At 47.4% G+C, this 16,924-nt stretch overlaps 3 protein-coding genes across 3 annotated transcripts in view; all 3 read right to left on the bottom strand.

The window, feature by feature from the left end:
• Positions 1-396: 396 nt before the first annotated feature.
• LOC308141320 (uncharacterized protein) lies at positions 397-4,104 on the bottom strand. The gene is made up of 2 exons (XM_080511422.1): positions 3,968-4,104; positions 397-2,708 (listed from the first exon to the last, which is right to left on the bottom strand). Exons 1-2 carry the CDS (start codon positions 3,987-3,989, stop codon positions 790-792), a joined length of 1,941 nt encoding a protein of 646 aa, XP_080367548.1. The 5' UTR covers positions 3,990-4,104; the 3' UTR covers positions 397-789.
• A 1,636-nt stretch (positions 4,105-5,740) lies between these two features.
• ccdc134 (coiled-coil domain containing 134) lies at positions 5,741-15,675 on the bottom strand. The gene is made up of 7 exons (XM_080511673.1): positions 15,388-15,675; positions 11,493-11,637; positions 9,495-9,616; positions 8,252-8,336; positions 7,913-8,094; positions 7,022-7,093; positions 5,741-6,802 (listed from the first exon to the last, which is right to left on the bottom strand). Exons 2-7 carry the CDS (start codon positions 11,599-11,601, stop codon positions 6,677-6,679), a joined length of 696 nt encoding a protein of 231 aa, XP_080367799.1. The 5' UTR covers positions 11,602-11,637; positions 15,388-15,675; the 3' UTR covers positions 5,741-6,676.
• mei1 (meiotic double-stranded break formation protein 1) overlaps positions 15,537-16,924 on the bottom strand; it is a gene marked incomplete at both ends in the record, with an annotated part of 72,967 nt that continues 71,579 nt past the window's right edge. Inside the window, one exon of the mRNA XM_080511869.1 lies at positions 15,537-15,692. Coding sequence (XP_080367995.1) covers positions 15,537-15,692 — 156 coding nt within the window. The remainder of the gene's footprint in view (positions 15,693-16,924) is intronic.

Raw genomic sequence — 16,924 nt, 5'->3', positions numbered from 1 at the left:
AACCTAAAATACGCTCTCTTTTCTATTTGAAGCATTTATGAACTATTAATGATTTTATTTATCGCAGTTGGACAATTTGTAGTGTATATTTTAGCAGACTTGGCAAAACATGATCAACTCAAGTCGAATCACACCATGTATTAAAAAGAAAAAAAATGGTAGAAGGTAAAATATCAAGTTCTTTGCCCTCTATGTTCAAAAGTGAAGGTAGGTTGATGCTGAAATGAATGTATTTATCGATCACAAATATTTTTATTGGTATTTTACATATCATCTGTAAACACGATTGAAACCTTCATATTTGAGAAGTGAGAAAGTTGAGGGTTAGAAACCGTCCGTAAAATTACCCAATAGAGCACAACTGACCAAAACTCAAGACAAAAAGTGAGAAAATACTGTGGGAAACTTTTTTTTATTGTTGCAAAGGTGAACAGACCAACAAAGTGGAGATGAATTCACAGCAAGTCAAAACTGTTAGAATTATATAATACTGGAAGTTAAATTTGATTTAAAAACAAATCAAATAGTAAGTACTTCATTTTGTAGCTATGCCACACACACACAAAAAAAAATCAGACAGCAAATCACTGAATTCATTTATCAGCTTCAAACATTTCCAAACATTTTCAAAAATAAATTACAGTACAAATGTGTAAATCGTGTGCAATCTTGTTTTATATCACACTTCTGCTCTGTTTGCTCGGTGCCTGTGAGGCGCTTTACATATTTATGGGGATACTAAGTTCTCTCTCTGAGGAGTGCAGTGAACCGGAATGTGTGAGTTAGTCCTCATTTGTTCCAGTAGATTTCGTAGGACTTTTTCTCTGAGCAGGAGGCCTCTGTTGTTCCTGTGCCACATCTGACTTTCTCCTTCACCACCTTCACCACCAGGCCGCCGGCCAGCGCGATGCCCGCCACGGCTTTGCCGATCTCGGCCACCACGCCCATGACGCGTGTCGTCGCCGCCACAGTTCCCCAATGGTCCGCTGCGGCGGCCATGCTGGGTGTTGCTAACCCACACAGGCCACTGGAGGCGGTGGAGGCGGCGGCCATGGGGGCGCTTGCAGCACACCGAGGCGTCCCAGAGGCCACTAAAGCCGTGGAGGCGCTGGCTGCAGCTGCTTCAGCTCCACCGAGAGCCGGTGTGCTGAGAGCCGCCCCCTCCAGGGCCGCGCCCAGAGCAGCCCCGGCTCCCAGGGTGCATCCCACCCCTGCTGACAGCCCCACAGCGGAGGCCCCGACCAGGCTAACCTGGCTCAGAGCTTCTATGGCGCCCTCCCTTGGAGTGGCAGCCTCGGTCCCTGCGACGGCGCCCACAGAACCGCCGAGAAGTCCGCCCGTCGCCGCCCCCAGGGCCACGGCGGTTTTCCCCGAGGCTGCCGCCACTAAGGCCCCCACGGCTTTCCCCACGCCCGTGCCCCCTGCTGCGGACATGCCCGCCAACTGACCGGCGGCGAAACCAACCGAGTTCCCCATGAGAGAAGCCCCGGCCGCGGCCGCCAGAGGAGCTGCCGCTCCGAACACGACGCCGACCGCCATGCCGGTCGCTCCGGCAGCCACCAGGATCTTGACCCTGTCGAGCACCTTGGCGGAGAGCGCCGCCTCCCTCCTCAGGCGGGACAAGGAGGAACGAAGCGCCTGCCTCCTGCCGACGGCCCTGCCGGACCCCCGGCGGCGGCCCCTGAGCTGCTCCCGCAGGACGCTGAAGGCATTGCCTCTGCTCTCGTCCGTCCACCTCTCCACCCTCAACTCCTCATCACTCCCTCCGTCCATCTCCCTCCTCCTGAGCTTCAGCGATCCTCCTCCTCCCCCCCCTCCTCCTCCTCCTCCCTCACTGCCCTCTGCTCCGTCAGACTCCAAGTCACACTTTCTTCTTTTCACGGGTTTGGCCTGTTCTTCCACGACACACTCGCCTCCCTCCTCCTCTCCACCCTCCGCCTGCCCTCGCTCCGTCAGCATCCTCTGCTGCTCCTCCCTAATGGCCGCCTCGGCCTCCAGAAACATGGTGTTTGTATAAAAGCCGCTGTTGTTCTGTTTCACCATCGAATCCACCTTCACTATGAGCCCTTCGACCTGCGCCCTGTCACCGAGGTCTTTGTTGTTGAGCACATGGTACCTCCCTCCACACCTGTCGATCAGAGCCTGAAGCCCCGCGGGTGCAGTCTCTTGCAGGTACGCTTCGATCTGCATGCCCTCCAGCTCGTCGCCCCTGGTAAAGAGAACCACGGTGTGCAGGCGGACGGCGTCCTCTCCGAATATCCCGGCCAGCTCGCAGACGGCCTGGTTCTCGTCCTCGGTGTAGCGGCCCAGAGGCACCACCAGGAGGAAGGCGTGCGGGCCGGGGGCGGAGAGGGAGACGCATTTGGCGACCTCCGTGTGAATCTGCTCCACGCCGAGGTGAGTGTCGCCGAAGCCCGGCATGTCGACCACCGCGATCCTCCTCGCCCTCCTCCGCTCTCCCGGGCCCTCGTCCTCCGAGAGCTCAGCGCTTCCCAGCTCGCAGATCTTGGTGACAGATCGGGCGCTGATCTGTGACAGGAACTGCCTGCAGCCCAAGATGGTGTTTCCAGACGCACTCTTGCCAGATCCGGTCTTTCCAATTAGGACCAGTCTGAGTTCCTCGCTCCATCTGGCTACAGACTCGTCTTTCTTCTCACCCTTCATATTCGCCGGCTCCCTTTTCACTCCCTTGTCATCGGAGGAAAAAACTGCAAGAGGAAAAGATTATTATTATTTTTTTTAAATGCCTTTCATCGCTGAAACATTTCTACAGGAAGGCATGAAAACAGTGACGGGCTTACAACAGCTTTCACTGCTTGATGGCAAACAGAAGAGAAACCCTTTAGATGTGAGATTTAACAAGCCGGGGGAAAAAAAGCCAAAATGTACAAAGAAGGTTTTCCACGGAAAAAGACAGAACCTGGAAAGATGCGTCACCATCTCATTTTAGCTTGGTGGTTACATTGTAAATCTACTTAGTTATCTCACATTCAATGTTTACCTTCTTTTTGTGTGTCTTCATGCCACAGTGTGTGCTCGTTTGCAAGCAACTGTATTGAAACTTTGTCAACAAAGTGAAGCTGATAAGGCGCGTGTGTTTCAGAAAACATCTTTCGCGTATATCTATCTAGTTATAGAAGAATTGTGTTACATTTTGGTTGTTCAACTTCACTTTATATCATTTCTGGCGGTTCTTGGTGGTTTAAACTTTTAGAGGCACTTTGCAGTAGCTTTGTGACCCTAAAAATCAGGACTTAAATAGATTCATCAGTTGGAAGTGGAGTTGCTTGTTATTCACACAACAGATCAACTAGTTTCTTTGGAAATATGCTCGTGTTTACTTTAGTTACTTTATCTTTACTGTAAACAAAATGCCCAAATATAAACTTTGCGACATGTAAAGGGGCTCTCAGTGTTGAGTAGAGTCTGCTAGTCTTAGAATGTTTATTAATTTGTTTTTGAATTAATGTTTTATAGGAATTTTGGACCATTTTCTTGTTGGGCTTGAGACCGGACTGGAGCCTCTTTGCGGCCTGGTTTTGTCCCACGGGCCTTATGTTTGACACTCCTGCTCCAAAGTCTGTTACTAGCAGGTCATAAGGGTGACTTGTGCAGTTCCATGTCTTATTATATGTATACACATGGTCGTTTGCGTGCATTTTTGGTGTAATTGTGTCTAAACTGGGACTATTTACTGCCGCTTTCTGTCCGTTTCTCTCAGTATTTCCAGAAGCTTCTCCACAACAAACAGGACTTACATCAGCGCACCAGACAGATACATGAGGAATTTCACTTAAAACTCCGATAATAGACATTAAAAACACCCTGAAATCGAATGCCAAGAGATGCGGAAATAAAGTTTTGACCTTTATCCTCATGCGTAGTTTAACTTTTAGCAGCTAGCGGCTGTTAGCATCCCGTCATTAGCATGCCGCTAACGATCAACATAATAAAAGCACGTATTTACCGGGTTCCTCGTTAACAGACATTTCCTCCGTTTCTTCACACGCTCATCTTCTTCAGAAGCGGCTCGAAGGGTGAGGAAGAAACGCGGGTCGGGTGTCTGTTGTGGAAGGAGTTTGGTTGCTGTCTGCCCTCTGTTGGTTGATCTATTCGTGTCTGCTGCCCTGCAGGGGCGGATCGAGAGGGGGGGGGGGGGGGGCAGAGGGCTGGAGGGGGACCCTGATCCACCCCAATGAGGATCAAACAGTCACACACAGATCACAGGGAAAAACTACGTTTGGTGACCAACAAAGGAAGTAATGTTTTCATCTGCATGTATTCATATATTTATTTATTTGCTCTGTCTGTCTATGTTACCAACTTTTCGCTAAAACGACTCGAACTGCATGAAGCCCCGGGGATGATTTGTCATCATCCAAGGACCAATTGATTAGATTTCTGGACATTAACGTCTTCTGGGTTTAACAGCAGTTTGCATCGATGAAGTTGCATCACCCTCCATCTGCTGGTTCAATTCGTCTCCATTGTTTGCACCACGCTCAACATCCTCCATGACTCTGCTTCCCTCTCTCTCTCTCTTATTAGCAGCTTTTTCATCCCTGATGACGGTTTCCCTTCTTCTTCTTCACTTGGCATCCCTGAAGTTGCACTACTGCTTCCAGCTCGTCCCTCCCATTCCCACCGCTGGGAAAAAAAACTAAGGAAGAAGAAAGAAAGGAACGAAAGTGTGTGTGTGCGCTCTACTGGGTGGCCTTGTCGGCTTGCAATAAAGCTCACATTGCATCTTCTTTTATCTCCGATGCACAACATATCCCGTTTCTGAAATCTGAATGGATTTGTTGTTTTTATGCAAAAACTTTGGCTGCAAGATTACCAGGGATCTGATTATGGAACAATCTTTTTACAAGCTTATTCGTTGGCATCAATATTGAATGATCGAACTGCAAAATGAGATTCTCTTCGTTACATGTGTAGACTTGCCACTTTGAATGACAAGTGCATTGTGGGAATTGGGAGTGCTGGTCTGAGAATGTGTCGTTTTTGTTGTTGTTCCTCTGCAGCGTGCGTGAAACGACCGCTACGCCTCCTGACCAATCAGATCTCTTGAAAATATGACCCCGCCCATTCTTAAATGATCGTGGGTTCAGCGCTGAGCTGCAGCAGACAGGAGAGGAGAAAGTAAAAAGTAAAAATCTGTTTTGATAGAATAAAATAAATCCTGGTCACCGAGGCTTCGAATGGAGTTCTTGCTCTTGACTCGTTCCAACGTCAGTTCCGCTCCATGAGGGTTGATCTGTAATAACGAGGTTAATAATGATGGTCACACCTGACAACTGCAGAAACACGAATTTAGGGAACGTGCATCTGCTCACGCTGTCGTGGTGACAAGTTAAATTCCAACATCAAACACACACATGCGGGGAAACTGAGCCTCAAAACAACTGGATGGAAAATCTGAAGTAAAAGAGCAGAGAGGAAGTTCTGCCAGACGCGTTTCTGCTGAAATACGTGCATGATTGGAGATCATTTTATCACTCAAGACACTTTTGACTAGTCTTTTTGTGTATTACTATTTTTGATGCAGTTTGATGTCAACCTGCAGTCGTTTCCTGCTGAATACGTAATCTTTTTCTTTGTTCACATTTGATTTTGTTAAGAGTTGTTTGTTCGACTTCTTTCAATAATTGTTTTATGTTCTGGCATTGAGACTATAAAGGACAGAGATAAATACATATGTGAATAACATTTTTTTTTTAACAGTGACTTTATTCAGATGCGTTAACAAAATGGCTTGTTCATTCTGCAGCAATGATATTCTTCATCTGAATATACATATAGTTTTATAACAGTCATAATACTATTTCAAAATTACATCAATCTCAAGTCCATAGATCTAAACCAATATAGTATTTCCATTTCCAGCAATGTGATAAAGAAAAAAATCCACAAATAGAACAGTGAAGGGACACACATTATATTTGGTTCACATAATCAAATCATTTCCATTAATAAAGAGTCATTAAGGCCAAAACAAACACCGGGTTTGGTCTTGCAGAGAGATATGAAAGGAAAATAACACGTGACCTTATCAAATGGAAATAAAGTCATTACTGGAAAAAGAACAACAAAACACATCCGTCTGATAAAGAACGTAAAAGTCCCTTTTAACTTCAAGCAACAATAAGAATGTAATTTGTCAAGTACTCAAAAAAACCCTTCGGTCCAAAAAAAAAAAAAAAAGTTAAATAATAAAATTGATGATATGTATCATCAGCAACACCAGAGACAGGCCACATTTTAATGAGGTCAAATTCCTATCGGGCAACGACACGTGTGAAGCGGATGATTTCCAGATACAACAGGGGAGGCCGATCATACTAAAATTCATTATTCTTCCAAAGCTCATGTTATCAAAAATGGGGTTTCCCCGTAAATTATTTTCCAGAGACACTGTTTACCTGCCATACAATGCTAGCGTTTCCAATTCTAAATTACCGTTTGGCGAACAGCGACTTGGTTCCTCCACCAGAAGGTGGCTGGACCTCCGCCCACGTCGAGGGCTGCTCTCTCGCCTGGCGGTCGTACGTCTGATGGCAGCGTTCACCTCCGTCACCGTCATCAGAGTCTAACGAGTAGAGCCACCCTTCGTGGACAGTGTGTGCGCTCCTTCCTCTTCTTCTTCTTCTTCTTCTCTGCTCTGAGGGCGCGGGCGCTATAGCTCGCTGCGGGAGCGGGAGATGCGAGGGCCTTTCCGGATTTCTTTCCTCTTCTCCTCCTTCCTCCTGCGCTTCTCCTCCTCCCGCAGGATCTTCTGGAAAGCCTCGGCCGTGTGAAGCACCTTCAGCGCGGCGAGAGAGAGAGAGAGAGGGGGTTTTAAATCATCGTTAGAACACGTGACAGGCGGATAAAGCAGTGTTGCTATTTCTGAAGGCGAGTGTAGCGTGTCAGGACGGTTACCAGGTTACCAGGTAGAAGCAGTGAATAGAAATGGACAATGGGGGGTATGAGTGGTATGAAGAGAAGCCGAGTGCACGGCAGCCGTTGCATTTTTACTCACGTCGTCTCGCTCTGTACGGTACGGGTTGATAAAATCGGGGGATTTCTCGGTTATTCCGAGCTCCTGCGACATCTGAGGAAGGAGCAGAGAGGAGACACGGCGACAGAGGGAAAGAGGCGGGGGGGGAAACATAATCGCGCCGTTAGAAAGAGAGCCCCAGCTTTTCTTTACAAACCAAACGGACAACGATGATGCAATTTGGCAAGCAGCTGCCGATTTAAAAACCGCAGTTCTTCTGACTGTTATTGCTCATTTGTATTATTTACAGCATTTGGAGGTTCGGAAAAGCGAGACAAGAGAAAATGAAACCAAACGTGGGGTTGCTGAGGCGCAAACGAGGGCTGAAGCAACACTTCCAGGGTCCCAACTGCAGCTGCTTGGAGTCGCTGAATTAATCCACCATATAATCCACTTGGCACATTGCTAAGGTCACAGATTAATCCGCCAAGAGTTTAGTTTATTAACTCATATTTAACTGGCAAGATCATTCTTGTCCAGCTTTAATTTCCTTTAAAAGCCGCGACACACCGTGGGGCAGATTCAACGACATCTTTTGGATTAAATGACAGACGACAACCTAGAAAATGTTCTGAAAAAGTCGAATTTTGACATTTTCTGGGGAGGATTGGCAGCAATGCAACTGCATTAAGTGCGATTTCTGTCTGTAATTCTCACAAAACCTTTCGTTGAGAGCGGATTTCCTTTCTCTGGTAGAAACTCGAAGCGAAGCTGGTGATTCTGATACAAATATGCTGCCGGGATTAAATACAAGAAGGGTCGTCACAACATTAAGACAAAGACCCAAGTCAACGGCGAAAAGCAAGACATGAACACGAGAAACCCGAGATACGGAAGAGTGGATGCATTCGGGGTCGAGGGGTTCGGTCTCACCAGCGTGAGGACGTGTTGGTGGGCTCCTCCGGTGAAAACCCCCGTCAGGTTGCAGAAGTTCAGGCCCCAGCGCAGGAGGCCGTCCCAGTCGGAGTTCCGGTCGTAGTAGTGGTGGACGATGCGCGGGAAGCGCAGCGCCACGTCGCCGAAGAACGCCGTGTTCTCCACCACGTGGGAGTAGGCTGCAGAGAGACGAGGAGGAGGAGGAGGAGGAGGAGGAGGAGGAGGGTGGGTAGCGTGCTTTAGAGGAGGGGACTCTGTGGTCGAGGCGTTCGGAGTGACAAGGGAGGAACCTATAAACGAAGACACAACAATCAAGATATAAAACCCGAGTCTGACCTTCTTTGATTTTATCGTCCAGTGGGAAGGGGTCATCAGGCTGCATGTTGGCGGCAACCAGGACTAGTCTGGAGTCCTCCAACACCTGCGGGAGGGAAAGAGAAGAAAACGTGTGTGAACGCATTCAAAGACTTTAGTTTTCTACGCCTCACACTGAGAATATCCCGTGTTCGAGCCTCCCTGTGTGTGTGTGTGTGTGTGTGTGTGTGTGTGTGTGTGTGTGTGTGTGTGTGTGTGTGTGTGTGTGTGTCAGATTCTCCCTTCGCCAACTCTCTTGACATCTCATCTTCATTTTCACCCCACAAACAATTCGACCTTGCCCCGGTGACGTTCGCCTCGCTGAGAGGAGCTCCGGCGCTAAATCATCTTCGTTTGTGAACAATTAGTCTAAAGGTTGGACCGGCGAGTCCCCGAAGTACTCCAGACCTCGCAACACCTCTGATTCGGAAACAAATCAATACTTCTCCTTCAAAGTACTTTGGACAGCTGCCAGACAGGTTTCAAAATCAGCAGATGCTTCTTCTGAATAACAAATGCGAGAAGGTCGACAGGTCTAGTATCTCCAGGCTGAGATCTGCCGTCCTTGGTTGGACTCCAGCTTCACCGGCGGAATCCAGTAGAACGTGAATTATTAATGGCCGTGTAGTTGTAGCCGAGATTACACTTAATGACTAGTCCAATAAAGACCTGCCTCAGCATCCAGGATGGAAGATATGTGGATGGGATGACATGGAACATTAAAAACAGAGAACGACTACGTTTCACGCCACTTCCTGTGCTTTGGGTTGAAGCTGCTGCAGGAACACGTCAGCGGCCTCCTGGCTCCATTGGAGGCTCGCCGTTGCTCACGAGAACAAATTCACTCTCGTCACCACGTCCATCTGCACACACCGGCTGACGGCGAGCGCCGCAGCCATCGCCGCGCCACGCGGAGGAAATGGAAGGAGAAGCAACTGCAAAAGCGCTCCGACTCTCAAACGCAAAGTGGCCCAGAAGTGCTGACGACGTGGTTCGGCCACTGAAGGTCGCCTCTGCTGCTCGTCCTTGAGAGGCACGCGGCTGCATAAGATAACCGTCCGCCGGGGAAACGAAGACGCACGGCGATTTCAAAGAAGCGGCTCCGCCGAGTTAAACGTTGGAAAATGAAACGCGAGCAAACAGGCTGATGAACGTGGAGGATCTGAAGGTTCTGACTGGCCTGTCGAGATGCAAGGCTCCTCGCCCGTTTCCCCTCGCGCCTTACCTTGAAGAGCCCTTTGAGCATGATGTCTATGATCTTGTACTGCTGGTTGATGTCGTTCAGCTCCACCAGATTCTTCAGCGCGTTGAGCTGGTCTTTCCTCTTGGTCTCAAACAGCCGTTTGTCTGACGAGATCAGTCAAGGGGAACAAAAACAATGACGACACCGCTCTCACAAAGCGGCGGCGGCAGACAACTCCCAGGCCCGTGTCGCAACCAGCCACAAAGTTCACTTTTAGCTCTTTTGCATTATTTATCCCGCTTCCGAAATCTGGTTGGATTTGTTGTTTTCATGCAAAATGTCCTCGACTGAACATTCTTGATGTTTTTCTTTCTGCCTGAAGTCCCTGATTTAAATCTTCCCTCACTTTATTATAAATATTCACGATTTATTAGTATTTTTTGACTCCTTCACTCAGTTTACTTTCAGGACTGAAAATGTAAGGCGAACCTTGACTGGAGTAGGAATTTAATTCATGAGGTTTTATCTTTTAATTGTATGTATTATTTTTTTTATCCTGTCGATGAGTTATGGACCAACTTGTCCAGAGAAAATTCTGCCTTTCACTCATGTGACGTGTGATTGCCTTGAACCTCAAGACTCGGTTGATTTCTATCATCATCATCATCATCATCCTCCTGCTGAACCTACGATTCGGCTTTAACTTTCAGGCCGACGTTCCCAGGTGATCTTGAAGCTTTCTTATAATTCAGAGGCGTTGCATCACAGACACAGGTGAACTAACCTGACAGGTTTGGTCTGAAGCTCTTCTCCTGTCTTACAGTTCGTATTGAACAGTGAACGACTCCATGAGCCTCATCTGTCAATAAAAGTCTGAAGTTGCTCCTATTTTCAGTTCTGTATGTAAAACGCTGAACTTTGAGCCTCTCGCTGTTGATTCCACTTGTGGAGAAATCACTTAATACATTACCGTCAGTGAGCCATCATATTAGATAAACATCTTACAAGCTGTTAATAGAGTGGAGTATTTCAATTAAAGGCATAATTTGTGACAAGTGCACTTAAGTGGATGAGGTTAATCTGCTTTTGCCATTAAATGCGTTTCCAACGATCAGCGAGGTTCCTGAATCATCATCGTCTCTCTGCATGTATTGATTCAGATTTAATAAAATAATGAAAAAAGTATGTAATTTCTGAGTTCAGATGTATTGTGCAGCCCCTCATTGGCATTAATGTAGATACTCGGTGGGCTTTTTGTAACTTACTAAGGCTTGTTTTGGCCTTCACATGATTTTACTTGGTTGTTTTTATTTAAAAAAAAGTTCTCTTTTTAGTTTTGCAATGAATGGCTCAGGATTTTTCTCGATCTGCCATGTTAAATACGAGCCACATTTGTGCAACCTCTTCCCGGCCGTGGACACAATCAGTAGAAACATTAAAGACTTTCGGTGATTTTATCCTTCAGCTGAATTGCTTTTCTCCCTGCCGATGATCTATTCACAGAGGTAGCGCTGATTTCACGTCAGAAGTCTTTCTGAATTCCTGGCGAGGCTCGAAGGCAGATGCCTTTCTTCTGAATTCCTCAGAGAGCTTTGTTACGATCACGGCACACGGCCATCAATAACACGGGGAACAACAGAGGTTTTAATTAAAAAAAACAACAAAAAACTGGTTTGACGTGTCACTCCCTGACCAGGACGACACCGAATCCGATAAAATACTCCAAATTCAAGATGTGACGCCGCTTCTTATTTTCACTTCTGAGTACAGAACGAGCACAAACACTCAATTTAATGTAAAATATCACCCACAAAGGAGATTTAAAGGTTAAAATCACAATTCCTCAGTGTTGCGACTTTAACTACTCGCTCCACATGCACAGCGGCGTGTTCATGGCCACGCATACATCGAGCCGCCCGTCTCTTCCACAAACATTCACACACACAAACCTTCACACACACACACACACACACGCGCCTCACGTCTCACTCCCGCGGGCAGCGTGTCCGTGCATTCGGCAGCGGCTCTGCAGGAGGATACAGATCTCCAGGTTGGAGTCGTGTCTCGGTCTGTGGGCGTCGGGGTCGGCCGAGCCCAGGGCGGCGGCGGCGGCGGCGAGCGCCAGGACCACGGCGCTCACGCTCGGCATGGTCAGCAGGTGGTGGCAGAGAGGCGCTCTTCTGAACTACAACAGACAAAAAATAAATAAAATAAAGGACAAGCCAGAGGACATCAATTTAAAAAAAAAAAAATACAAAAAAATATCACAATGGTGTCAAAGGGAGCTTGCGCGACTAAATGTGGATACAGCTGCACAGAAAAGCCACACTCGTCTCTCTGGGAGACTGTCGCATTTAAACGTGGCATCTTTTACCGACGTCTCACTTTCATCTGGAGAAACGGCGAGTCGCCGCTTGAAGGGATCTTTTCCCTTTGATACTTGTAGAATATGAGAAACGGAGACATGCTGGGGGGACGAGTGGTCAATATGGAAGAAACATCTGACGTCTGGCACTGGAGCATAAACCCCAGAGGAACTTTTACATTCTGCACCAGACCCCCCCCCCCCCCCCGCGTGGAAAGCAGAAGTCTTCTTCAACAATTTCTATTCATTCGCACCTTCTTTTCTCCTCAGAGATTTCTTTTTGATCCGTCTCCTTGAAAGTTACTGGGATGAAAGCGAGCGGATAAATACACCATCTAAATATAGGACCTCGTCAAATGAAAATTTGATGAATAGCCACTTTTGTTTTTTTTTTTTAAGGGAAACATTGGCAGAAAACAGAAGTAACTGGAGGCAGGAGACAATGTTGATGAAGCGCTACAAGATATAAGTCACACACTCCATGCATAATTTAACAAGGACTATCAATGATACTATCAGGGGGATCCAGTGGGGTGTGGATGGGGAGGGGGGGGGGGGGGGGGAGTGCATGGGATGCTAAAGCCCTGGGAAAACAGAGGAGGAGAGTGAAACCCTGCGGAAAAACAACAGCTTTCCTGGTGAATATTTCATCTACCTTTCACTGAGACACTTGTGCAACTAAAAGACGGACAGATAGCAGAGCGAGTATGAAGATGACATTGAACTTGATTTTTTTTTTACACATTTATTTTTGTGTCACTAACTGGATTAATCTCTCCGAGCCCTGGTGTGGATTCTTGGATTTGAAGGATGAGAGGAAAGTGAGCAAATGTCTCGGGGTGTGAATGTTAATTCAGACCGAACGAATTCCCCAAAGAGTCTCGCCGCCACCGCCGCCGCCATCGGAGGAGGGAAAGCATATGCTCTGAGACATCCCCCCCCCCCCCCCCCCGTCTCCCCCGAGAGCCGATAACGTGGACCGATCATTTCGTAGTGAAGCTTCCTCCTGTTTAATAACGGCTTGGGTTTCAAAGTGCATCCTGACGGCGCTCGTGGCAGCCTTCCAGCTCGCACTGCATCTCTCTGCATTTCTGGAGGTGGCAGGACAAAAAAAAAAAAAAAAAAAAAGGAAGGGGAAAGACAACTTTTATTCCCCCTCCCCATTATGTTGCAGCTTTTTGGGCTTCCCGTTATGGTCTCTATGGTCCCGCAAGCCTCTGATTTCTTTTCTTTTTTTCTGACAGACTCAGCAGAAACAAGTGTTGCTGGAGACAGCCGAGCGAACACAACCTTCGATTAAAGCCAATTTCTGCATTCTGAGAACATCTTTCTGGGTACTTTCCCAGCTTTCTGAGAAACGCTGCACTAAATATTCTTAAGTGCCGACCGAAAACCTCAATATTTCTAGATAACGGCCAAAGATTGGGGGAGGGGGACGGGGGACGGGGACTCTCCAGGTTACTCGATGCTCCCGTGTGCTTCCCGGCAGCCACATGGAGCTCCAGACAGATATTTATGAGGAAAAAGGTTATCGCCGCCGACACAGTTTAACACGGTCAACACATCCATCCAGCCGCTGCTAATGCTTCCGCGCAACAGCGCAAAGTGCTGAGACTTTAAGAAGTTGCGAGGGAAGGACATTAAGGGCGGATCAATCATTGCTATTGCGGCGCGGGGGGGGGGGGGGGTCGCACACAAACCAGAGTCTGAATGCAGCCGTTAACAGTGAGCAGACAGCCATGATTACGCGGGATGATCATTCTACCAAACTGTCAGCTCGGCCCCGCGGTGGCTCCGAGTTTCTGCGGGAGACGAATGGGGCCGAGACGCATTTCAATCACGAGTCGCAGCGATTTATCGACGGCGGGCACTCCGGCACCTGAAAGCAACACGCTGCCTTTTCAACCTTCTGAGCGACAGGAAATTAGAGGGAAGTGCCTCCTTCAGAGGGGATCCAACATTGTAAAGCTATAAATATTTACAGCAAAAGAAAACCCCCCAAAACAAAACAACATAAACTATTAAAACAAGCAAGCAAATAAATATTTACACAAAACACTTCAGCGACACCTACAAATGTTCTCAAAAGGCGGCGTTTTGCATCAGATCCGGTTCACTTCAGTCCCTAACAAGGTCTTGCTCGGCGAAGTAGCCAACGATTTCACTGTTGTTTTGCTGAAGAGACGAGGACGAGGCGAGTGCAGTTATTTCCAGCCGGATTCACACTGCGACAACAATGTCAAGTGGTGCGAACAAATGGATTTCAACAGTGGTCGTCTTGAAAAAAGTAACATTAATGGTTTCAGGTAGGATGCCCAGTCTCTCTCTGCACACAAGACCCAGAGTTATTTACTGCCTAATAATACAATTACCATATTCCGCATGTCCATTCTCTTCCCCATTAACCAAACTCCTATGTTGTTAACACTGCAAGTTGACTTTAGGAAATTAGAAATGAATGATAGAGCAAAGAAAAGATGATTTGGGGAAGAAAAACCCAGATGAGAGATAAACAGCTCACATAACTTCCATCCAAGTATGTGACTGCCTGTGTTCCTCCACCCCCCCCCCCCCCCTTTAGTACAATTGCACACATATGGACGGACAGCTTCTCTCCCCTCCTGTACGAGTTTCCCTCCAGATGACACTCGAGCTCACATTTGGCTCCGTCTTCGTGGCATTCCAGTTGACAAGATGTGTTTGCCACGGGGGGGGGGGGGGGGGTTTGGAGGCAGAGAAGGACTTACTCTTGCCGAAGTCGTTGTAAGCCCACGTAAATCTCCGGGCTGCAGATTTTCCGTCTCTGCCAACAACAATCTCCCGAGGCAGAGGAAAAGGGCTGAAGTTTGATTGTGCTGTGTGGGAGCTTCAGGTTGTGCGCTTAAAAGCGAGCGATCAAACAGAGACACATCCCTGACAATGCAATCTGAGCAGGGCATTAGTTTCGGATCAGAATTGGGGGAGAAATTAAACGACTCCCGAGAAAATCAACTCTGCAGCATCACTATAAAGGAGGAGCGCTGACCCCTGAGGGTGGTGCCTCTGAACAGCTGGATGTGCAGACCCCCCACCCACTCCCTCACCCCCCCAGGCTGCCTGCCTGCTATGGGAGGCTCCAGGTTCAAGGACTGACACATCCTCTCTCTCTGAGCCCCCCCCCCTCACCCCCCGTCATCATTCATGCGGAGGCAAAGCCGCGGACATGCGTAATGGTGACGATGATGGCCGAGTGTGGATAAAGACTGTCATGTGGACCATCTATTACGGGACTGCTTAATTGATCGCACGTCCCCCCCCCCCCCCCACCCGACCCGGGTGATCCAGCAGCCGCACGGGCTGGAACCGAGTCCATTTGACACCCGTCTCATCCCAAACAGATGTGCGGTGGCCACGCGGAGCGGGAGAGTTCACGCCATCACGCGCGACATGTCATATTAATTATTGTAAGATTTCCTTCAGGCGTTTTTTTTTTTTCTTTCTTCTTCTTCCCCAATTTAACCAAGTATTTTGAAGTAAACAGCCAAACAACATGATCCAGAACTGGACGGCGAAAACTGGAGGATTACTCACCGAGAAGCAGCAGAGCCACAAGGCAGCGATGGAGCCCACGGCGCCCGCTCCAAAGAAGTGCACTTTTCTTTTTATTTCCACGGAAAAAAAGAAAAGAAAAGGGGATTAAAAAAAATATATGAGCGTGGACGAGGGTGACGGGGCAGTCTTCAGGTGACAGCGACAACACAGGCAGAGGTGTTTATTTCCATGCGGCTCTCGCTGCTCCACTCCGCCTCTGCCACGATCGCAACCGGCTGCCTCGACTCCAGCGAATGACAGCGAGCGGCCGATGCGCGCGGAGGAGCAGGTTTCCACACGGACCACTGAGGGGGGGACACCCGGCAGAGGCAACGTTCCGCTTCCCCATGAGAAGGAAAACGCACGCACGCGCACACCCCTCTCTCTCTCTCACTCTCTCTCTCCCACACGCAAAAATGGGAAATTAATCGATTAATACCGTACAGACATATAAGAAACAGATAATAAAAAGCGTAACAATTAGAAGCGATCTATAAAAACCTGGATAAGACAAGGTACAAAAAAAAGAAATTTCTCTTCAACTCATCCCAAAAGTCGTCTTTTTTAAAAAATAGGAAAATAATTTAATTACATTTTTTATAAATGGTTACCTGTAAATATCAATTACTTCTTTCAACTCTGGCTCTGATGCACATTTTCTTTAAAGCAGAATGTACATTCCTATCCCCCCCCCCCTCTCGTTACTGAAGAAACTGGAACAGATTACATCACCACCACCACCAGGGCAGGTTTTTCTTTAGAATCTATTAATTGCAATCACCACCTTTGTCCAACACGCTTTCTTTCACTTTATTTCTATCCCTTTTTTTGTGTATCCTTAAAATTATCTTTTTCTGCCAAATTACTCTTTTCATGTTTTTTTTTTTAATGATTTTTCCGACCTTATCTTTTCCTGTAATAATATGAATATTTGTTGCTTTATCTCTGCCATGCCATAATTATATTGCAGTAGCTTTTCACTGACTCAGAACAGAAAATCTTGACTGAGTCACCTTATAATACAGAGAATACGTTGTTAGCCATTTTCTTTCAGCACAAGGAATAATAGACCGTAAATATACCGAACAGAAATTTGACTAAATTATGTTGATATAGGATCACATTAAGCCCTGTAAAACCTGGTAGCTCTGATTGATATTATTGTGATTTGAGTAAATTGGAGGAGGATTTAAGAGCGAAAGAAGCAAATTCCTCCGTTCGGAATCGGAGGAGACCAAAACCGGAGCAAAATGAGAACGAACGCTTTAATGACTTACGAAAGACAGGTGGCGGCGTTTGCATAACTGCAGGCACATCATTCACTTCTGATTTCTATCTTTATAGTGCAGCATTGCATATATGGTCCAAAATATATAGTTGCTGGGAAAAAAAAAAGCCCTTCAAAGAAAAAATCCCCCCCCACCGCCTCCCTCTGCCAACAGCTGCTAACCTTGGCAGCCCCCTGAGGCCTTGTCCACCTCGCAGCCTCACCGACACATCCAAAGTCCATTAATAAACTTCAAACCACCTTGAAAAG

The sequence above is a fragment of the Blennius ocellaris genome (assembly GCF_963422515.1).
Source record: "Blennius ocellaris genome assembly, chromosome: 16".
NCBI lineage: Eukaryota > Metazoa > Chordata > Actinopteri > Blenniiformes > Blenniidae > Blennius > Blennius ocellaris.
Note: the sequence above shows the minus strand (reverse complement) of the source record. Positions and strands in the feature narration are given on the sequence as shown.

Coding starts and splice junctions, on each gene's coding strand:
- LOC308141320 (XM_080511422.1), bottom strand. CDS start 3,989: ATGTCTGTTAACGAGGAACCCG. Junction 2,709..3,967: donor GTCTGTTAACGAGGAACCCG/GTAAATACGTGC, acceptor TTCCTCTTGCAG/TTTTTTCCTCCGATGACAAG.
- ccdc134 (XM_080511673.1), bottom strand. CDS start 11,601: ATGCCGAGCGTGAGCGCCGTGGTCCTGGCGCTCGCCGCCGCCGCCGCC. Junction 8,337..9,494: donor TGCTCAAAGGGCTCTTCAAG/GTAAGGCGCGAG, acceptor TCCCTCCCGCAG/GTGTTGGAGGACTCCAGACT. Junction 8,095..8,251: donor GGACGATAAAATCAAAGAAG/GTCAGACTCGGG, acceptor GTCTCTCTGCAG/CCTACTCCCACGTGGTGGAG.